Source organism: Elgaria multicarinata, chromosome 4 (assembly GCF_023053635.1).
Source record: "Elgaria multicarinata webbii isolate HBS135686 ecotype San Diego chromosome 4, rElgMul1.1.pri, whole genome shotgun sequence".
Taxonomy (NCBI): Eukaryota; Metazoa; Chordata; class Lepidosauria; order Squamata; family Anguidae; genus Elgaria; species Elgaria multicarinata.
This window is the reverse complement of record NC_086174.1, coordinates 34283258-34307037: the sequence shown is the minus strand read 5'-3', so window position 1 is coordinate 34307037 and position 23780 is coordinate 34283258. Positions and strand designations below refer to the sequence as shown.

Genomic DNA, 23780 nt, shown 5'->3' with positions numbered 1-23780 from the left:
ACCAGATCTGTATCAACTATGGCATCCAAGACAAGTCAGCCCAGATACGATAGATTTTATCCACAAAGTGCAGTGCAAATTAGTCACAGCAGGCTATCGAGTGGTCATTTAAATCATAGTTTATGATTCTACGTTCGCTAACTAGATATCTTGTTTTTATGTGAATTTGCTGGAGAAAATGAGGGAATAAGATTCAACTAATCAGTTCAGAACTGGAAGAGGATATAGGTTGCAAATAACTATTTACACCTGCCTCAGAGTAACTCTCTGAACAAAATGAAACTTACTTCCAAGTAACCATTAAAGGATTGCACTTTATGTACTAATTTCTATTAAGCATTATTACCATGAATGATATTTGTTGCCAGTGCCATTGTCTCTTCTTCTTAAAATTGTTATGGCAGGTATTATGAAGAACCATTTTTAAACCTCTTTTTTCTGTCATAAGTATTTTAACAAACTGGTAGTAGTTTTGATTGGATAAATGTTTTTTCCAGGTTTTGTTAAGAGACACAATTACTTGTAACTATGCACTTTCCTAATCCTTCTTTAGCAATAGTACAACTCTCTAGCATTACCCGTTTAATTAAGTCTGAATTTCGTATATTATTTTGGTGTGCTGATTACAGGCGAAGTCTTAGTGGAAGTCATTTTGGTATCCCAAGAGAATACTGTGTTAACAATGCATACAGCTTTTCTCCCCTTTCTCCTCTTTCCTGAACCCTAGATAAGCAGCAGGCCCCAGCTAGATTTCATTACTATCACACACTCTTCATGGTCATCTTTTAATATTTGAAAGGATCATTTGTTAACTGGAAATGGTCAATTTTTTTCCTTTGGCTTTTGAAATATAATTTTCAATTTTTAATTTGATTCATTTAGATGAAATCATTAATCAGGGTTGAAACTGAGTTAATTTTCTGGAAAATAAATGAGGTTGTTAGAGTGAACATTATTAAGTGGGCTCTTTGCAAAGAAAGGGATAATAGCTAAAAAATATGGAAGACTTTGAGATCTGTAGCAGTTGAGGGATAAAAACAGAATGAGGTTTTCTCCCTCCCCCACCTTCATTTAAACTTAATTTATTTTTAAAATAAGTTAGAAGAGGAATAGGGATGCTTCACAATTAAAAATATTAACGTTTCAGGACATAGGAAATTCTCTATGAAATACAGTAGTTTTAAAATTAGATCAAATAGGATGCATTCAGATGCCATTGCAATAGATAGTGGCTGATTTAGAATCCTGCCACATGGCAGCTTACTCCCTGTACATGAGATTTGCAGTCACTGGACAAACACTCAAGCCAAACCTATTGTTTCCACATGTATTCAACTATCGTACTGTGAAATATTTAGCAGCGGCCACAGAACATAGTGTCTTCTGAAATGTTTGTGTGTTTGAAAACAAATGTAAATATTCAGTACCTCTAATAGCTTTTTAAAAATCTGTAACAGATCGCCTATATCTTAAAAGATCAAAAGTCAAATGGTCATACAAAACAGGAGGAAAAGAATATGTGAAAATATACCATTTCCTTTTTGAGTGGTTCTATGTATCGTTAGAACTACATTCTCCTCTTTCACTTCATGTCTGGGAATCTCAATTTCTCTTCTGCAGAGCAGCATTGGTAGGGGGCAATTTACAGATGAGAGGTGGCAACAGAAGGAAGGAATGGTTTCCCCATTAACTCTTGTCTCAGACAATACCTTTCCCTGCCCCCAGCCAGGCTCCCAGACCCAAGTTCTTACAAGCTATAGCCATTTACCCAGGATAGTGGTGTTCATGCCTGAGCCCCAGGCCCAGCCTAATCCACTACCCAGGGCTCTGTAAACTTGGGTTCTATTGATAAGCATCTGGCTGGGGTGCAGGCGGTGTCCTTTCTGACCATGTAGGGGAGCCTACAGAGCACAACACGTGTCATGGTGACTTAGTCAAGTTGAATCAGGGTGAAGTTGCAGGGCCCTGGATAGTTCCGAGCAGACAACGTGCTCCACAGTGTCTCAAGCTCAACAGAGGCACTCTTAGGGAAAACTACAGCTTTTAGGCTTCATCCACTTCCTGAAGGGTGAAGAGCCTTATGGCTCATCTGGCTGGAGCTAGCACTCCATGGTGTCTCAGTCTGCCTCCTCCTTGCATGTTGTTTGTACTGGAGAGCAGGCAGTGGGGACTGTGAAGCCCTTAGTGTAGGAGAGGCCTAATTCCTTGTGAAAATTTGGCTTAAAGGATTTTTTGGGGGGAATCCCAGATTGGGGATCTCTTGCTCAAGGAGCGCATGGCTGCAGGCTCAGGCCATGGCTCAATACCTCCATAGTTTGCACTAGTAGACTTCTGATTTATCTGGTTCTTCTTCGTTAGTGTTAGAACCCTTGCTGCTTCTCAAGGTCATGACAGAATGCTGGATTTATTTTAGTAGCACCACTACTACCATTGCCATGCAACAGGGTGGACACAGAAATCTTCAATTGTATCCAGCACAATGGCTCTGCGTCAAAGTGTATGATGACTCTATGGTTGCCCCTTCCCCAATTTTCCTAAACATCAGTCTCCATCTTCTACATCACACAAGGCATTTAAATTCCCTGAGGTTTAATGGTTTACTTGTGATGTAGTATGGGCTGATGGAAAACAAGCTGCAGTCCAGGAAAGTCAGTGTTAGCCTTAGACAGTTTCACACCAGATGCGAAAATGACAGCCTTTGCTCTGGCTTAACATTCTTTTTTGGGTTTTTTAATTGGCACACAGAGATGGATGCCGGATAGTGGTGTCCCCTCTGAAACCTGAAGCCTGCTTCCTGTTGTTTTGTAGGGGGGACACACCTCTTGCACATGTACATGTCTGTGTGCACATGATGGGCCTCTTAGACTCCAGGCCTGTGGGAGAACTGGTCTCTCCAGGGCTACAAGCCATGAATACCAATTATACAAGCTCCATTTTCAGAAGAAATATAGCTATGACTATTTGAAACTAGAAGTTCATATCAGTGGATAAAAAGAGTTGTTGTGGATAGAAACAGTTGTGAAGCGCCCTGAGGCATCTGGCTTGACCATTGACAGTAAACAAACTCATGAGGCAGATGGACTAGTGGTTTGCGAAGCATAGCACTTTTTTCTTAAAGAGAAGAAAAGAGAAGAATGTATGTGTGTGTGTTTTGTGTGTTTCTTTTTAAAAGATCCTTAAAAATAGATGCCATGGTGGAGGGTGGGGGTATGTAAAGCAAGTCATCTTATTTATTTATTTTATTGCATTTCTATACTGCCCAATAGCCAGAGCTCTCTGGGCAGTTCACAAAAATTAAAACAAACCTTGTTATCTTCGACAGAGTTGGTAATAAGGATTACATTAATTAACATGTACAATGCCCAGAGAATTGTGGTTACTCGGCAAACAAAAAAATTAATAAATAGATAAATAAATAATATATGCTGATACAATTGTGGAATGTCTCTGACTGGAACCTGCCAGCACAAATTTGGCCCGGGTCATGTTGTAAACAGATGCAAACATATGCTTCTGTTGCAAGAAAATTAAATTTAGTGACTGTTTGGATAGAGAAGATGTAGCAGCGATTCACTTATTTTCAAATTGACTGTATTGTAATGGGATAGCCATCTGTCCTGCCTATAAACTGCTCAGTTCAAGTGCACATGCCGATGTGAATGTTGGCTAGCCGTGTTGAGTGAGATGAAAAAGTTTGCGAGCAGAAGAACCTGATTTCTGCTGCAAGCAAACAAGCAGGGCCGGTAAGTATGATAACTCTGTTTCATTTTCTTTTTTTCTCAAGCTAAAGTTCTTGGGTTAGTTTTAATCCATTTCAAATGCTTTGCTCTAGCTTTGAAGACAGAACTCTACCCCCTCAAGCTCCGACACTGAGTGGTGGCCTGTTTGTTTTCACAAGCTGAAAATTAAGTGTTCGCATGAGCTCATTTACAGAGAGTGGAGTTGGCAGCATTATCAGGAGAGTAGAAAGGAGCCCTGAAGATGAAAAGCTATCGCAGTGACAGAAGTCTTTATTAGGTTGGGCAGTAATGGAATGTGGTGTACACAGGATAAAGTGACGGCTACCTAGAGCATTTAGGGAAAACTAGAAGAGTAATCATGTTTTGTGTTGTTCCTCGTCTGGCTTCCTCACTGATCCTTTTGACCCTAGGGATGTATGGGATAAAAGAGGTGGACTGCATATAAACACATACTAAGGAAAAAGTAAAGTTGGCATTAAAAAGCAAGCTTTTTGTTTGCTCTTTGAGGTGCTACACAGCACTGAATCAATTGTGTTCAAAACAGAGGGGCAAAAGTAAGGACCACAAGCTGTACTCCCTTCCATCAGCAGATTAATAGACTGAAGGCAAAACCCATAGGGAATTGTTCCTGCGTAGGACTGCAGCCTAAATGTGTGTGTGTGTGTGTGTGTGTGTGTGTGTTTAATTACAGCAATTTGACTTCTTCTTTTTAAAAAAAATTGCAGCAGTGTACACATCTTTAGGTCCAAGTCATAGAAGATGCTTGCATTGAAAACACTGAGGCTACATTGAGTTCCAGCACTAGTTGTGCATGATGGGGGAAGGGAATAGTGGACGTCTGCTTCCGTTGGCATCTGGTGATCTCTGCACAGGTTGGCTTCCAGCATGCCACAGGATCCAGATCTAATCACCTTGGCACTTGCGGTGGCATGCAAATAACCAACGTATGCAACCCTCATCTTCCCTCCCCTCACTTTGCTCCCAGCAGTTGGAGTGGGGCACACCCCAAGCTGAGTGTTTCCCCTCAGCACGAACCATATGCTGTTGGGGTCTTGAAACTTTTAGACAGAGAACACTGTTTTATAAATGTAAACTGTTAGGCAGAGGGTACAATTTGTAAACCTATTAAATAAATAAATGTACTTTTCCCTCAAAAATACACAGCTCTTCATGAATTAAGGATTGTGACTATCATTTGTGCAACATGACATAACAGTGATGACAACGTTGTGTGCAACATTAGAAATATTAGAAGCCTTTTCTTGAAGATTTTCATTTTCCATTTGTTTTGCTCTATGTGGTCATTGCGTTCAGTAGAGAACATGTTGACATTAGATCTCTTTTTTTCCTAGCCAGTTCTTTGTTTATGAGCCCAGTTCAGATGTAATGGGAAACGATGGTTTCCCAATACATGAATGAGATGTGGTGGGCATCAGATTCACACATTGCCCTCCCTTCTCTTTTGTGGCAGCAAGGAGAACATTTGAAGCATCTGCTTCTGATTTTAAACAAACCACAGTTCCCCATTACCATCCAATCAAAAATGGAAGACAACCGTCACCATTACCAGATCTCAAGGGCCATAGCTCAGCGATAGAGCACATGTTTTGCATGCAGAACATCCAAGGAAAAAGACTCCTGGGAAAGACTCCTGCCAGAAACATTGAAGAGTCACTGGCATTCAGTGGAGAGTCAATATTGAATTAGATGTACTGGTGGTGTGACTTTATATAAAGTAACATTGTATGTTCATAAGATACAGCTGTTCCTCTTAAGCAGAACATAGGAGCCCTATTCAGATGGCCATCACACATAGAATGAATCATGGAGGTGGGAGCAGGATCATGTCCACATATCCCTTCTGTCTTCCATGCAATCTGTTGAAAGTCTTATCTGTACATAACTGTATTCATGATCCTATCTATACAGAGCCTATCTATACATAACTGTATTCATAATCAGCGGCCCTACTTTTTTGCAAGGTTTTGTACTGAGAGAGCCTATGTGTGTACAACTTGCACATATGGCTTCTATCGACACCTTTTGCTGAACGTGTGGACTTAGAAAGTATGGCACTGGGCACAATTCCATTCCCTCCTCCACGTGTTCCATAAACATTTCATTTCATTTATTATATTTCTATTCCGCCCCATAGTTGAAGCTCTCTGGATGGTTTGAACATGTGAAAAAGGCTGAAGACATGCCGCCAAAAATGTTTTCAGAATTTCAACTGTTCAAAGAAAGCATTAAAATATGGATGAATTATGCCTTTGTAAATGACTTCTCATGTTAAAAAATATATCCTATTTATTGTAACAATCCCAAAATATAAATGCACTTCTAAAGCCATTACCTAGCATTTCTGTTCTAAAAGGAATGATGACAGAAGGAGAGATATCAAATGGTGTTGTTGTATTCGTTATCATTGGATATAGTGGATTATATTTTGTTTTGGAGGATATTTTTGCCAGTTCTTTTACTGCATTTTAGTCTTCATTAAGGTTTATCTTCTTTCTCCAAGCCAATATAAAATCCAAAACACTTTTGTGTAGAGAAGAGTGCATTCACAAAGCAAAACCTTTTGAATTATTGGTAGGGGAAAAAATAAAGAGCTAATTGTCACTTTGGTACTTATAAATTTCAAAGCTGCTATGAAATTCAAATTGAGACCTGAAATGCTTTTATAGACCATCTCTGGCCTTCCAATAAACAGCAACCAGGCTTCACTTCAAATTTCAAATCGCTTATTTATTTTTTTAAAGAATACTTTTAAACAGAGACATTCAGGCTTAATTAAAACAGCAAAACTTCCATTTCAGCTGTACTGATTTGCTTGGAAATGTGATTGATTTTTTTTAAAAAAAATATAGAATCACTGTTAACAAAAGGACACATACCATCCTAGTCACAGAGACAAAGAATAACAATGAATTAAGAAGGAAAGATAAATGGCAGAAATACTGCTTGCATTAATTAAGCTTGCTTACATTTCTTGAATATTATTTAAATTGGAAATAACAGGCAATCAAGGTCCTATCACCATGTTTTTTTAGAGGGAGGTCCTGTCCATTCCTCTCCCAATACCCCTGATTAAGAATTGCAGGATTTGGTCTGCTGAGCATGGACACAAAATCAACATATATCAATGGCAGACCATTCATTTGTACATAGGAAGAAATAACAGTTTTGCCAACTATTATGTTTTTCCTCTGCAGTCTTTTTTCAAGGCTTAGTTCTGGTGCTGTATTTGAAACACATTGAATATATTAGAACTATGCATTTTTCAGATAGACAAGATGAAGAAAATTTTCTAAGTCCTTGCATGATTTATGGGCTATCTTTCTAAGGTCATGGCTAGATGAGGGGGGTTGAGGGGGATGATCTCGTGATTTTATGACCACGACATCATCCCCCACATCCATACATGGTGCACGATGTCGTGCCTGCCGTTTTGGATTTTTTAAAAAAGGAAAAGGAGCACACGAGCGCTTGAAAGGCACTGTATGTGTGTGTGTGTGTTTTTTTTAAAAAAACACAACTCGCACTCCCCCACCCCACCCCGATGGACACTGAGCTCCTGAGGAACTCTGTGCCCAGTTCCTGGCTCCTCACATTTACTCGCAAGGAGCCGGGACAAAACAGCGATGGCGGGCCACATGTCCCGCGGTCTCGGAATCATCCCAGGACCGCGGGAAAACCGGGATGGAAGGGTAGGGCAATATCCCAGGGAAAGAAAGGAATCATCCCTCCCTGCTCCCGGGGATCGCCCCATCTAGCCATGCCCTAAGTAAGTGTTGACATAGAAACCTATGCTTATTGGCTACTAATTGTTCCATATAAGTGTGGAGTCTTCTGTGCATGCATGCTGCCATTTAAAATATTGGGGAAGCCTTCAAAACTGGGGGAATCTGTTGAATTCTAGCAGGTTATGTGCCCAGAATATAAGACTGAGTCTTGATTACATTCTGGAAGTTCAATGGATTTTTTTAAAGTCTAGTTTGGACAAACTATTTCTGGACAGAACCCAGACATTCTGAGCATATGGCTTTCTCGCCTTTCCTCACCCAAAATATTATTCCACCCTTACTCTTACTTCATTACCTTTCTCTCTATCTATTTTTTCCTTGCGCTCTGTTCTTAAAGGTCTTGCGTTTTTAACAAGTACATGATATAACTTAAGATGTTATTTTATGTAGCCATCCAGTAAAAAAAAGCAATGCATTTTTCTAGCTTTATATACCTATCATTAAAGTACATTAAGATCTTATACTTTGCTTGATTCTTCAGCAGAATCAGAAAATTTGCTTTTTGGGAAATTCAGACTTGGACCATGAAACCCCAAATAATCTATCTAGTGATCTCATTATTGATAGGCAAAGGCAGAACACTATTCTAGAGCCAAGGAAACCTGAAAAATCTCTGCTTTTGTGCAAATTGGCCATGAAATATAGTCAAATCAAGTAGGGTAAGGTTTTTGTTGCAGTTTGAAAAACAGCCAAACATGGCTTGATTGCAACCCTGAACATGATCACAATTTTCAGAAAAAAGTGTGTACCTTCTCGAGCTTGCAATTGGATTCGCAAAATGCGTCCCTTTTGAAAAACGTATGCTTCAAATTTTTCACACATTGCCACACTTTAATCAATGGATATGTTCCACATTTGGGTACGTTCTTTTAAAAATGTGCATTTTTCTTCTTTGAAAGTGCATACCTTTTCTGTTTGTAAATAAATAAATAAATGGACATGCATTCGGAAACAAGTAAAAGCAAGCATCAAGGTGGAAAAAAGAGACACTCAATGGCCTAAACATTGCCCATTCTCCCATCCTTAAAATAGGGAGATTAATTCCCATTAGACCCAAGTTATATTTTATTGTATTTTATGGTGAGTTGCAATTGTTGTTAGCCGCCCTAAGTGATGCATAAGCATTAGAAGGGTTAGATGCACATTTTCTTATAAATGAATGAATTTTGAGCACTCTCTTCTAAAACATGCTGGCATGCTTGGACACATGAGATAAACGCTGTGCTGCTGGTCTTAACCATAGCTTGAGTTTTTCAGTCCAGATATGCATGGGCTTCATTACCTAAAATCCCAATCAGTTTTGTTTTTTGGAGTTTGGAGAAGGTTTGTGTGCATCTGTGGCATGTTGCAAGCTTTGCCTACAGGATTATGGATTTCATAATATTATACAACAATATTACAAGGAACATGATGAAAATAGTGAATAGTTAGAATGGTCCCGGTATATCTTGTGTACAGTAAAATACAAGGAAGCACACCCACGCAATAACACAGAGTTCGTAAGACTGAAATCTTTCCAAGAAACAAATGTACCTAAACATTAATCAAACAAAGAATCATCTCTTAAATCTGCTCAGCATGTGAGAAAGATGTAAAACAGTAAGACACAGTATCAGAAAATACTGAAATGTTAAGATGCCCGAGATCATAGATTAATAAAGAGCTGGCATTCAGACCCCTGGGCCTTCCTCACCAGATCTATCCTTATTGCCGTCTGCTTTGATTTTCCCCAATAAACATGTGCCTGACTGTTTCCCCCCAGAAAACATACTGATGTTACTTATAAGTGACACATAATTTTGCTAGATGTAAGATGGTTTCAGGCTTGTTCTGCAGCTGCTAACTCCTTCCTTCCCTTCCTCTACTATGAGCAGGGTGGACTCTTCTGTGTATGTTTTTTTTCTTCTTCTGGTATTGTCCAGATCTATACCTTGGTCACATAACTCCAGTAACAACATGGGAAAACATGCTATTGTCTCTGTATTTCTAAACCCATTTAAAAAAGGCAGTATCCTGTAGTGTTCTTCTGATTGTATTTACATTCATGGAGCAACATAGTGAGCATTCTAATGAACACAAATAGGTCCAAATTTTCCCTTTGGGATCAAGCAGTTTTCTAACACAAGTAAAGCTTAAGGCTGTGGGAGACCCTTTTATACATGTGGGGCCAGTTTTAAAGCAAGATATCACTGTTAAAATGAGAATACGAGATGTTCTTCATTTACAGAAGCCATGGTGACATCCCAGAGGCAGCATCTGCAAATTAGTGCTGCTCAAAATAATGATTAGTTATTGCAGCCCTGTGATGTCCAGCCCAATATGTTTTGATGCCTGTGGTGCAGTGCCCAAGCATAATTTTTCTTGGGGCTTTCTTCCTCCTCCTGTCTTTTTGAAAAATGAGAATGTTCTATAGGTTCCGTCATTTAATTTTCTTTCTTTTCTGGCTGCTTGGTTTGTATTTATAGCCAGATATGGCAGTATGACGAGATTGGCTTCCTTGATGGCAGCGGGACTCCATTCCTCAAGAAGTTAGGTCACCTTTTTATCTGTGTTCTGCTGGCAATAGGACTTCCCTTTTTTAAATAAGCATTTGCCTGTGCTGTTTAATTTTATTTACTCTCTGCTAATTTGAGTCCTTTGTGTGTTTTGTCTTTGCTGGTGATTTAACTGTTGTAAATGGGTAGTATCCAATGTTAGACTCACTTAGAATAGACTTATTGAAATGAATGGGACTTAAGTTAATTTTAGTGGATCTACTCTAAGTAGGACTAACATTGGATACCACACAACACGTTTTCATTATTTAATTAAAAGGAACAAATCTTTTTTTTACTCAAGAGGAAAAATTGGGTATAAATTATTATTTTTAAAAAATAGTAAATGAATGTATGTGTATTAATTGTTCATGAGTGGCTAATACTCTTTAGACACTTTGGCCTGTTTCTGGGATCTGGTGACAGTAGTTTTTCTATGTGCTATATATAGACTAGAGGCCCAACTCATGTATTCACAACTGTTTGGGGATCCTGGAACTGGCAGAGGGCAGGGCTTGGCCTGGCTTGGCCATGGCCATGGCTAGGGCTAACATGCCCTCATCTCTCCAGCCACATACACACCACCTTGCTCCCCATATACTCAACTTACACACTTCACATGCACACATGCTTATTCATAGGGAATGGTGAACAATTTGAGCATCTAGTTGCAATCAGTCCTGTCTACTCTATTGTATTTTATTTATTTATTTATTACATTTTTATACCGCCCAATAGCCGAAGCTCTCTGGGTGAAGCTCTCTCTGCGGCATAGTACAATTCGTGCTAAGTTAAGTGCCCAGTGCAACATATAATCTTTTATTGGTTTGTTTAGATAGGAAAATTTCTATAGATTATTTAGAGAACAATCCTATGTCCCCTAGTTAGAATGCTGTGGTACTTCTCCTCTGTGCTTCTAGACTGAGCTATGAGTGTGGAGAAGGATATCCGATCGTAGTTGTGACCTCATAAGAGAAGTTGAAGAGAGCGAAAAGGGAGCATGCTGGTGGGAAAGGAGAACAAGTTAGCCATGAGTAATGTGAGTCCTATTGCTTTCAATGGGTCTTAAAACCCAATCATATCCATATTTATCCAATTTCATTCATATTTATTTAGAAGTTAGTCCCACTACTCCCAAATAAGTGTGCAAAAATTGTGTTCTTAGTCACATTGAATTTTAGCTTATCAGAATTCCAGTTGTATTTTATTAGCCCAGAACCTGGCAAAAGTAATTGGATATAATATGACTAAAGACCAACAGAGAGCATCTTACAGATGGGACCATTATATTTGGGAGGAAATCAGGGCTTCTGTATCTTCAACAACTGCAGGACAACAACAATAATCTGGACAGGTGAATGAGGAAAGCTTTGCCAGCTGAATTTTGGTGTGTCACAAAGATACTATAAAAGCATAAGATCACTGCCCCAAAAAAGGTAGTAACCCTAATTACTTTTGAACGTTTAGCTCAAATTTAGACATATGAGCTGTATTCAAAGTAATGACCTAGGCAAACCTTGACTTTTGTGCTCCCCCTCCCGAAGCTTTCCTCCTGTGGCATGGCTGACTGGAGATTATTGGAAGTTTTGGCTTCCATGTTTGACTATCTGCAGTTTGTCACTTTCTCTGAATCCATGCAAACTGTAGTTGGTCTTAATTACGATTTCCTTAAACAAGCCAATTTCAAACTTTGGTTTATGAAATTGGTTTCCATAAAACATAGTTAAGATTATCCACAATTTAAGGTTAGAATGTAAAACTGTAATTATCAAAACAGAAGTAACATTTTCTGGAAGAGGACATGGGAGGGGCGCGTGTGAAATCGAATTTTACCTAGATTTGTTCTGATGGGTTATCATTGCCATAGTTTTTCATGATGTCGAAACACACATAGCAACGGCGTCCATTACTAGCTAGATGAAGTTATACTGGTGTACAGCAAGCTAAAATAAACTTAGTCATGTCATACCAGTGTCACCGTATGAATATTAACTAGAAAAAGAAGCTAGGTGGGGTATTCTTTCCAATTGTGACAATGCACATTTCATTTGTTAGTCCTGTTTCTAAGCATAACTAGACGTCCATCCGCTGTCCTCTCCTTCAAGCTCCTGCACCCTATGAAAATGTGTTGTGGAGGGTCCTTCAAACCTCCAGAGCAGATTCTGAGGCTACAGGAAAAGGGAGGAATTGCTGATGGAAGCAGTTCTGTCAGTGGAATTGCTTCATGGAATTTCACCCTTAAATGTACAGTTAAACATATTTCATTACATAAAACATGCCGTCCCACATGTAACTTTATATTTGCTTCCTAATCTTTCAACTTGTCTTTCATCGGATTCTGAGACGTATTTTAGCACATGTAGTAAATGAATGAAATGAACATCTATTGCCATAGTTAAGGGTAGTTCACTTCTGTATCACTGTTTTGTAGAAGACCTCAAAACAGAGAGCTGCAAGCTCTTTTAACTGTTTATTTCAACTTAAGTAAATGTTACGTAAGAGTACTTTTTTCATACATTGATGATAAGCAATTTTGGAGATTGATTGATTCTGTCTTGCCTCTGATTACAAGCATGTATAATATTCTTTCCTGGTTGTTGTTTTGCCTATTCTTTACTATTTGGGTGTTGTAATATAAAATCAATAATAATAACATTAAAATATTATATCCTCCTGAATGTCATATCTTACCAAATTCTTAGGTATTTATGGATTTGTGTACTAGGTTGTGTAGATTTGTACACCAAAGAGATAGGCATGAGGCAGCTGCCTGTGTATTACAAGAAAGAATGGAACATACAGGAAAGATTCTACCAAATTGTTAGTAGTAATCCTGCTCCTTCCTTTCAGTGATTTGGCCAATGAGTATTCACGAACTGGGATGACTGACAGGCAAAGGAAGCAGTGATGTCCCGCCTCATTTCCCTCCTTTGCGTGCACTGATCAATGAAGAATTTTTTGCTCCAGTTGGCCATAGCTGCATTATTTTCCTGGCTGCATTTATGTTCCTGGCTGTTGGAGTGATATTGATTTTGTGGCTTGAGAACAAATTGGTGGGCACTTGATATTTATTTTTCTCCTTTGAGAACAAATTGGTGGGTACTTGGCATTTTTTTTGTATTGTATTACAATTAGATTTTATGGCATAAAATTATATACTTAATATAAATAATTTTAATTTAAACATAATATACTACCTGTGTTTAGATATTTGCTGTTGTCAACTCAAACATCTCAGGCCACACACACACACACACACATTTCTGGCTGCAAAATGGCAAATTAGTACATGAAAGTTCTGACTGGGCAATTATATTATTGGGCGTTTTAATACTTGGATTATATCATCTTAATCTCTGAACAAAAATAAACCCTTTATATGTATATTAAAATGTATGACTTTCCCCCTCTCTGTTGCAGATGCAAACCATTTAAATTAGCACACAAATACTTTGGTGAATTCACTGTTGGCCCCAATCCAGTAAACATAATCTCTCCATGAAAATAAGCTTTTGCACCCTGCCTGTGAGCCTATGAAGCTCCTGCACAGGAGTAAAATCCTCCACATCTGGCTGCCTGTATGATCTCTTGTGTTTAATCCAGGGATCTGGAGGATCAAAGTAGCCAGCTGCCACTGCACTTAACAGTCCTTCCTTTGTAACATAGGAAGTAACTCTGTGGGTGCAGCATGGCTCATTGTAATGATATTGCCACAGCAATTCCATGTGGGAAATATTTGTAGAGATAAGATACACCTACGGTAAGTACTAGCTATCATTTTATGAGGTGGATTCCTAAGAAATAAAACTTTCCACTCGCACTGCAGAAAAGGAGGGGCAGGGTGTTTTACCAATTGCCCCAGCAGCCCCTCGAAATCCGCTGTTCTGGTTGGGGTACCCTCCAGAACACTGTGAAAAGTGGCATTGGGACTGTAACGATGAAAATCATGTCCCCTCTTCCCTTAGCAAGAGCCCTCTACTAGATCAAAAACTCTTCTGCAACTAGAAGGATTCCTTTCATTTTCAGAGGGCATCATTGATACATCCTAATGGCTGTAGCATGTCAAACGTGGGTGGAAATTGGGTCTTTATTGATTAGAGTATAACATTGGTTTGTATCCACAATTTGCCTTCCAGGAACAGAAGGGCTCCACTCATGAAAGGTTCCTCTGCCAGATTTTCAGGGGCTCCCTCCCCTTGCACCACAGTTCACTCCATTCAATAGGGTCCCACAACACCCTGTAGCTTTTTCATGGGGGTGGAGGACGTGGGGAAGACCATTTCCACCAGCCAAGTTGCATGCACCTAAATCTGGGTGCTTATACATACAATCCCATTGTGTTTAAGGCAAGCCTGCACAACTTGTGACCCCCACCCCCACCCCAAGGCAACCATACCCCATCAGCCAGTGATGGACTCCCTGTGTTGGCATTCCCAGGCAGCCAGCAAAACTGAACAAACCAACCCCTTCTGCCCAAAGTATGGTGGGTTGTCAAGTCACCCAATATACAAGGCTTGATGGATGTACTCAGCTTGGAATGTCACAAGCTGTACAACAGACTTAGTTTAAGGGCAGCAATTAATTTAAGTCTATTTGCTGAAGATCCGGGGTTATTTAAACAGGTACACAAGCAGTCCCTATTTACATTTTACACCTCACACATGATTTCATGTGCAAGCATAGGAAGCTGCCATGTAGAGTCAGACCCTTGTGCCATCTAGCTCTGTCTTATTCTGACTGGCTGCGTGCTGTGCCAAATGTTGGGCTCTTTGGATTCAGGCTCATTGTATCTTGCAAAGCTTTTGAATGCCAATATGACAGGGTCTGGTAAACCAATCTAGCAGGTTTTATTATCACCCCAGGGTGGGTAATGATGGGGAGGTAATGCAGTTGCCTCAGACAGCAGATACTGGCAGATACTACCAGTACAGTAAGCTTGTGTACATGAAATTGGGGAAGAGGCAACCATCATGTTCTCTGCTCCAGGTAGCACAATGTCTTGTGAAAGCCCTAATGATAGGGCATCATATTTAAGGAGAAGATAAGTTAGCTGACTGTTATTAAATTATTCCCTCCGTGTTATCTCATCATCACTTGTCTAAGATTCAAACCATTCTAAGTTATAGAAATATGTATTCTGCTTTGTTCATGCATTTCCCTATTGACCCGGAGAATAATGCCTCATACCATTAAAGTGGGGCCAAATGATCATCAAGCAGTTCTTGACTATTGGTGCATTGGAATGCTATTTTCCATAGAGAGACTGAATCTAAACTTCTTGTGGTAGGAACAAGTATTTGATGCTGTCCTCCTCATGTTAATCATGAGGATCTTTGCTTTAACTTCTGGATCTCCAAATAAATTCTGAAGCTTCCAGGTTCTTAAATGAAATAGTGCTTAGCTGCATATTATTTCTGATGCTGGTTTTGAGATCCTGATTCCATGCTATCAGTACTTCACAGTCGGATTACTATAATGAATTTTATTTCGATCTCCCCATATCTCTTGTGAGATGCTAGTAAATGGTCCAGAACTTAACAGTAAGATTTCTTTCTTTTGAGGTGTCACTAGCTTATCACAAGAATTCCTTTCACTGGAAAAGGTTTGCCAATGTAATCTAGAATCTAGGCCTACTTTTGTCCTTCAAATGACATCAACTTTTTAGTATGCTTCTTTCCTCCTTTTTCTTTCAAACCCCTGGCTCAGATTGTTTAATTAAAACTTTGTGCTAGTAAACTTCAGAATCTGCCCTTTAGTGATGACTATGAATCTTTTACAGGATTTTCTACATCAAAGCTCTTGACAGTTCTCAATGAGAATCAACTAGGCTTCTTTCAGATGGACATCAGCTGGTTTACGTCAGAACCAGGTTTAAGCAGAGATCTGTTCATAATTGTACCAGCTTCAAGGTCTCACAAGAATGAGGCTTTTTATATGGAAGAAAATAGGCTTTGTTACTTAGGCCTAATCTACACCTAGCAGGATATTGCACTATGAAAGTGGTATGTAAAAGACAGGAGCCAAACTACTGCTTTATTGCAGTATTGAAGTGCACTGATAACTGTTGGGACCCATTTACACATACTTTATACCGCTTTCATAGTGCTATATCCTGCTTGGTGTACCTCTTCCCTTTTATATACCACTTTCATACCAGTTTCACAGTGCAATATCCTGCTTGGTGTAGATTGGGCCTGGATCTCAGAAGGCAGGGAGCACCAAAAGTAGGATTTGGGACAACGCCAGAAAATGTTAGTTTTAAAGTATATATTTATTTGAAACACGTTTTCCATTATATATTTAATTACCTGTACCTGAGATTTGGCTAAGAGATGACAAATACCTTTTGTACAGTTTAGCCCCACAAGTTTAAGATTCCTACTACTACATAATGGGTTGAAAGTCAAGTTGCAGTGCTAGCACTCAGGATTCCCTGCATCTGTGCAATGTTACATGCAAAATTTTGGGCTGTTGTTAAGGGTATTTTAAGATTACTGATCTGCCTCTTGAACTCTAGTGATACTGATGGAGTTCTGTAGTGCGGCACCTAAAGTAGACTATTTAGAATTAACTTGCCTGTATTTGCTTTTCCCCTAAATGTGTTTGCAGGGCAAAGGGCAGGGGAAACAGGTAGAGGAAAGACAGTTCTGAATTGCAAAATCCTTGTTGCCTTTTCATACAGGACAAATTAAGTTTGGGGGGTTTGGGTGACAAAAATCTGCTACAATTTTTTTTGGAGTCAGAGATGTTTAAAAAGCCAGTCTAAAGGAGCAATGAGACTTGGGATATAGTCTTAATACTTAAGCAGGAAGTAGATTCTATTCAAATCAGTGGTTAGTGCTGGGCTGTAAAGTTGAAATCCTCTTCGCACTTACTTGAGAGTAATTCAGTGGGATGAAAATTATGGTCGTTGGTTTTCTTGAGTATATTCTGAATCCCTTGGAAAATAAAAGCAACTTTAAAAAAAGAAGAAGAAGAGAAAAAAAGCCATGAATAAGGGCTGTACTTTGATTACACTGAAGAAGTGATAATGGCTGTGTTCCATGTTTAATGCAACATTGTTATATGTCCTTTTCTGTCATGTATTAAAACATTTACCTCATCCTGAACAGAAAGAAAAGGTTCATGTCTTGTCGCCGTTTTATAGATAGATGTTGAAAATAATAATAATAATAATAATAATAATAATAATAATAATAATGAGATATTGGGTATTGTAACGCTCAAGGGCTAGCTTGCCAGACTCATTTATTTCTATTTACCTTCTGTCAGCATTGCAGACAGAAGACATTCAATTAAAATGTGTCACGTGTTACTTGTGATCTAACTTTTATTTGTAAATGGCACAGATTGGGGCTATTCCAAATTTTACATGCTCCCAACTCTTTGAAACACGTGCAGAACAATAATCCCTTTGGAACCTGATGATCAAGGTTGCCCATGAGAAGGCTCATGGTCTAAGCTATTGCTATATTGGTCCCAAGTGCTTGCTATGACTTTTAAAGGTCCAATCTATCCTTGAATCTTACCTGGAAGCATATATCCAGCCTGAGCAGACCTTAGAGTACAAATGGGTGGCCATCTCCCCAGCTAAATTTTCAGACCGCAACCAGTAGTCATTTTCTTTTGATGAAAAGGGGCTATTTTACCTCCATTTTTCCAGTGTTTTGACTAGGATCTAGATAGCTGCTTAGAATTTTGTCTTCTGTATCTTTAAAGTCATGCTAACTTCTTTTGAAACTTCCTTTACTTTCAAAAGTAGTTTTCCATTGCAGTGACCCACCATGATGGGTAGGTCATGATGCTAATTTTACAATTTTTTGTAACCTGGCCATTATTATTTTTCTGTTCTGAATATATTAGGCATGTTCTTCATCCTCTGAACTGTAAAGTGTAAGCTGAAGAGCTGGATACCTTTTAAGGTTCCTGTACTACACTTGGTAAGATGCCTCAGAGTGCAGATAGCTATCAGGAGACGAAAACTGACTTCCCCTTGCTAATTGTTAATTCAGCAGTAGAGCAGGAAAGCTTTAATGTGATCCATAGCTTTTATCTTTTTGATGACTTAGGATTCTGTTTTCAAAAAAACTGCCTAGCTAATGGACATGCATTTTGCATCTCTACATTACTTTTTAGTTTTATCAGTATTGTGACTACCAATTTAGTTGAATAATTTGGGACCTATTTAGTATGTGTAACTAAGTGTTGGCCCCTCTAAATACAGATGCCTTGTTTTCATTTTTCTTTTCTTCCGGTGTAAATTCTTTTCTTCCGGTGTAAATTCCAGCAATGTTGAAGGGTATTATTATTAATATTTATTTATATAGTGTAATCAAAACTTGACTTTTTTTTAAGCAAACACCTTTTGTTTTTTGTCTGTAAAGTGAGGAGTTCAGGAGATGATTAGTTACAATAGCCTGAAACATGCAGATTGCTGAATGATGCTGCATATGTCATTATCCAAATATGTTTTCTTCCAGATTAAAAAAAACAGTTGCCACATTTAGATGTTTATTTATCCCATAGTTCTCCTTTAAGACAATATTCTAATAAGAGTGTGCCACTAAAATTCCTTTTGCCATTTCATTTTTCTTCTATTTTTTTGCCCCTGCTACTTCTGCTTCTATTTCTTCAGATGGTTGATGATACTTTACTTCAGCATAATCTGCTTTACGTTGGTGCAACTTGGAATACAGTTTACATAGAAAAATGTATCATACTTCTGGCTAAGAAATGCTATTTCCTAAATATTGGAGATAGATTTTTAAAATGCACAAACTCTTTTAACTTTACTCTAAATTCTGTTCTTATTCTTAGATACTCTGGCTCGATCTATGGCAGACCTATTTATTTACTTTAAAAGTTAGATTAACTCTACTGTAAATAAGATTTGAAGTCAACCCTGTAATTTATTGTAGTCTTATCCTATTTCTGTGAGAATCTGCTAACAACTTTGTTCTGACTTCTTTCTTCCTTATCTGACAGTTTCCTCTAAGGATGCTTTGAGAGAATCAATTCCATGAGTGTAATTCACCAGGGCTAAATTGTAACAGTGTTTTTGGTTTTGAATGATACTTTGTATGTATGATTTGAGTATCATCACCACTTCCTTCCCCCCTTCATTCCAGTACATCTGTCTTATTTTTGTGCCTGTATTTTGGAAAACTGAATGAGTTCAATGCTTTCCCTCTCCCAGCTGATCTAGCCCACATATAAGAATCAGTAACATGTATCATATATATTTGTCCACCTTTTATAACTGTTGATGTATTGATGCTATGGCGAAGCAATCAGACAACTCACATATACAGTTCCCCCCCACCCGTGTCATTATGCTATTATACCAATATGTGTTTCTTCTTCCTCAGGGGAAGAAGAATATTTATGCTTGAAATGCCTTGAGAAATTTGGAAAATGGCTTGTCAGTAAATCTGTCTTATAAGCCTATTTGAGGAAAGCAGAGGTGTTGAAACTCTTTGAGTGCAAGAGGTGAATTTGGTTTTGGAGAACTGGGGGCTGCTTTCCAGTGATGGGCGGGTATGAAGGCAAAGTGGGGCAGGGCCAAAATACCAGCATATTTTAGTTTAAAATCCTTACTACCAACTAAGCCTTATCAGACACATTTCAATGTTTTAGAATGTAGGGAAAACTTGGGAAACCATCAAATGATCAGTGGTTAGGGAAAAGGAATGTGGCCGTCTGCAGAATCCTGGAGAGCTAGATTGGAGGGCCAGATTTTGCCCATAGACGTGAGGGTCTCTTCCTCTGGAATAAAAGATTAAGTTTGCAGAGCTTTGGCTATTGGGCGGTATAAAAATGTAATTAATTAATTAATTAATTAATTAAAAACATAAGAAGTGCCCTGCTGGATCAGACCGAGAGTCCATCTAGTCCAGCACTCTGTTCACACAGTGGCCAGCCAGCTGTCGTTGAGGGACCAACAAAGCAGGACATGGTGCAACAGCACCCTCCCACCCATGGTTTACAGTTTTATCATTCACTGCAGGACCATGTGGCCTCATTGAAAGCTAGGGATGTCGTGAGTGTCCTGTTGGGGGCTCAACTCAATGGGTTCCTGCCAGCTCGGCCCCTAGGACTGGAGTCCACAGACCCTTGTGCTTGCCCAATTTGACACCCCCCATTTTTCACAGATTGGCTGTTCAGCCTTTTCCGTAAATTGCCGTTTTGCATTAATGGCAGAAGTAAAGAGGCCCACTTATACAAAATTACAGGTGTGAATGGTCTAATTACACAACATGCTAATCACAGTTCAAGAAACCACCCCGTGATTCAAAACAAGCTACGCTCAGCCTGTGAGTCTGGGTTAGCATGTTGTGTGAACAGCCCCTTTAACTCTTGTTTCATTGAGGTTTTATTATAATTTATTTTTGTTGATGCATTGTACTGCTTTTATTGCAATGGTTTTTGTATTTCATTCTGGAAGCCCATTTGGCTAAAGGGCGATTACAAGACAGACTTCCAACAAAACATTGCTGTGTGGAATGCTCTTATTCAGTATTCCAATCAGTCAACCAAGCTTTCCTCCAGGATACTCCATTCTACTCTATTTCCCCCTCCAACCCAGTTTTCTAGATGTTTTTTATACTGTTACAAACTCGGGGCTGTGCGAAGCTGCTGGTAGCCTCCTCTTTATGGGTGGTGCTACTTTGGCTACATAAGCATGAGCCCTCGCACCTGAATACCAGAAATAAAGGGAATACCACTAAATAATTGTGTGTATATCTGTGAGGTACGAAATGTTGTAAGAAAATTCTAGCGATCATTGAAGTAGATTTAAATGGCAAGATTAAATTATTGGGTACACTCAGTATTTTTAGATTGACAAATCCATTTATGTTTTATTCACAGCTGTTAAGCACAATGAAACATTTACCAAATAATGACTTTAGCTCACTATGGATAATTTGTTGGTTGGATCGGATTCTGGTTTCCATAGCAATTTATTTGTGCAGGTGTAAAGTAAAAATTGAAATGGTTCCCAAATATTGTTTTGTTCCCATCATTTTCTATTGCTACAGTTTTCAGGCAAGTCTCATGAATTCTGATTGATTTCTCAGAAGGTTTCATATAATTATTTAATACATGTGTAGGATAAGTATTTTAAATACATCTCCATTTACTTTATTACCTTTAGGGGTGCGCCTAGACAGAGTACGTGGAGGTCGCCAGAAGTACAAGCGCAGAATAGATGCAGAGAACAGCCCATACCTGAACCCACAACTAGTGCAGCCAGCCAAAAAGCCATGTAAGTACATTTGATGATGGTGTTTTTTCTTAATATGTACACAAGAGGTGCATCTTTATGCCATCAAAATCTCAGTAAAGCAAGAAGGGCCACAAATGAATCATATTCATTATGTTCCCCATCAATGATGGTTTTGTAAACTGTTCTTATCTTCCTATCCTATCTCAGAACAGTCAAAGGAAAGATGCTTTTAAGGGTGAGAGCTTGCTAATGCACAATTTATGCAGTACAAATTTTACATTTACAGGTGATCTTTATTTTCAGTGGTACATAAAACAGCTCATGCTGTGATCATTAGTTCATTGAAGCTTCTAGTCTCAGATTTTACAAGAAAGTGATTTTTGTAGTTTTCACTAACTAAATGAGTTTGACTGCTCAACCTCCCAATGAAAATACATTAGGAGCCTCATTAATTTATAGCAATAGAGGGTTGACACACTTGCTAGTATTAGATTAAAACAGAAATGTTGTACATTTACAACATGCACAAGGTAGGGGTTTGGTTTTTTTTTGTATTTTTAAACTGATGTGCCTAACACTTTTCTCATATCCAGATAATTTTAAAAGAAAGAGCAAGGTACAGACAGATACGTTAAAATGTTTGCAGATTGCACAAATACATGTAGAAGCAATCCTAATTCTTTTAAGTATAATAACAGTTCCACACAGGAAGAAGATTAGTTAGCCAACAAAGACATGAATTAGCATCCAAGAGGCCCTGTGAATCCTTTTGTATGTCACTTTCAAAATGGCTGTTCTTGGTGCCTAAGGAATGTCACAGGCTCTAGGGTACAAAAGTCCTTACTTTGGACAACAGTAATAAAAGGCTCTGAGGATTACACTGATGGCACTTACCTGGTTGTGTCAAAAAGCAGTATGTTGTTTTTTCACCTCCCATTTCCCAGTAGGGGACACTGCTGTGTACAATACACATGAGCATATGGAGATCTGGAAAGCAAATAAATAGAGTTTGAACTGTAAGCGAAAGGGCATTTTAGCTATGTCAAAGGGAAAAGAAACCAGTTTTACATAAAATTAAGGCTTAAGTGAACATATGGCATCGTTTCCTTTTGCCTTTCCAAAAAACATTATGCTGATTATACCTTCATTGTCCAATCTGGCATCTTCCACACAGTCTGCATAAGCTGTTCCACCACTCTGTAAATACAATCTAGGGTTGCATTAAGCAGATTTTGCGCATTATAATAAAAACTTTCTGATAATACAATAAAATTCAATAAACTCTAATGCTTAATTTCATTAGAGGTTTAGATTTTCTGGATGCACAGATTGCCAGCTTTTCATTTATTTTATATTGTGCCATTGAGTTGAATTGCTGACAGCTCGGCACATGCACACGCAATTAAGTCTTTTTTATCACAGACATAGGTTAATGCTGTCAGGCTAAAAATGTGAAGAATTGAAAGGGCACAATCTATCCGTAAGATGTCCTGAGAAAGCCCCATTGAATAGAATGGGAGCTATACAAAAGAATACTACTGTGCTGTTCAGCAGCTCCCATTCATTTCAAAGGGACCAGTGCAGGATAACTTCTCAGTAAATTGTGTCTCTGTGTGTCAAGCTGAAGTGGTATATTGTGCAACATGAAAGAAGATAACTAAATCTATTTTAGAGGATTGTATGAGCTGAAACAAATTACCCTCCAGTCTTCACATATCTTTTTTTAAAAAACTGATTTAATGGCTCCCTGATAATTCATCCTGTAAGAAACACCTTATATAAGTTAACTTTTTCTTTTCATTCATTTGAGCAATTGTCAGGAGGAAGCACTGAAATCGCTTTGGCTGAAGAAGTAGCCGGGGAGATTTTCTTGGTTCTGACAGATAGTTTGAGCACAACAAAGGCAGTAGAATGGAAATTGGGTTTTATTGATTCTAATTAGGGAAACGTTAAATAAGATTTACCTAGAAACCGTGCTTACGGCAATTCTGACTGATGGGGCTTCTGAGCACATTCAAAATGCCCCTATGTTCGTACTTCAATACTTGTAATGCTTTCCCTGATCACGAAATAATAGAGATTAGGACATGTTATAATTCTTGCTTGACCCCACCCTATTTTTTATTCCCTTCCTTTTCCTCAGAACCCAGTGGTCTGCCTACAGGTTTTGTCATGTTGTCAGAACAATTGGTGTTGAAATTTTGTGGAGCATAAATTAAATTGTACAGCATTCTGAATTATTTCACAAAGGGAAATGTTTATCTTTGAAGAAAAACACACACAGTAAAACAGGAAATATTCTGTTTTTCTATTCTCCTTCCCACGCCTGTCTGTTCTCATCTATGTTTTGTTTGTTTTCAAACTGAATTTGTCAAAAATTGCACTGTGATAATTATTTATTGAGTTTCAAAACCTAAGTATGATCTTTGCCAGCATATATTTTATTATTAATGCTAGACACACCTGGGGCTTT

General features: G+C 38.5%; 1 protein-coding gene across 17 annotated transcripts in view; it reads left to right on the top strand.

The window, feature by feature from the left end:
* Positions 1-23780, top strand: part of ESRRG (estrogen related receptor gamma) — a 541458-nt gene that overhangs the window by 432910 nt on the left and 84768 nt on the right. For all 17 annotated transcript variants that reach the window (XM_063124060.1, XM_063124053.1, XM_063124054.1 and 14 more), the window contains one exon: positions 21236-21346. In XM_063124060.1, coding sequence (XP_062980130.1) covers positions 21236-21346 — 111 coding nt within the window. The remainder of the gene's footprint in view (positions 1-21235; positions 21347-23780) is intronic.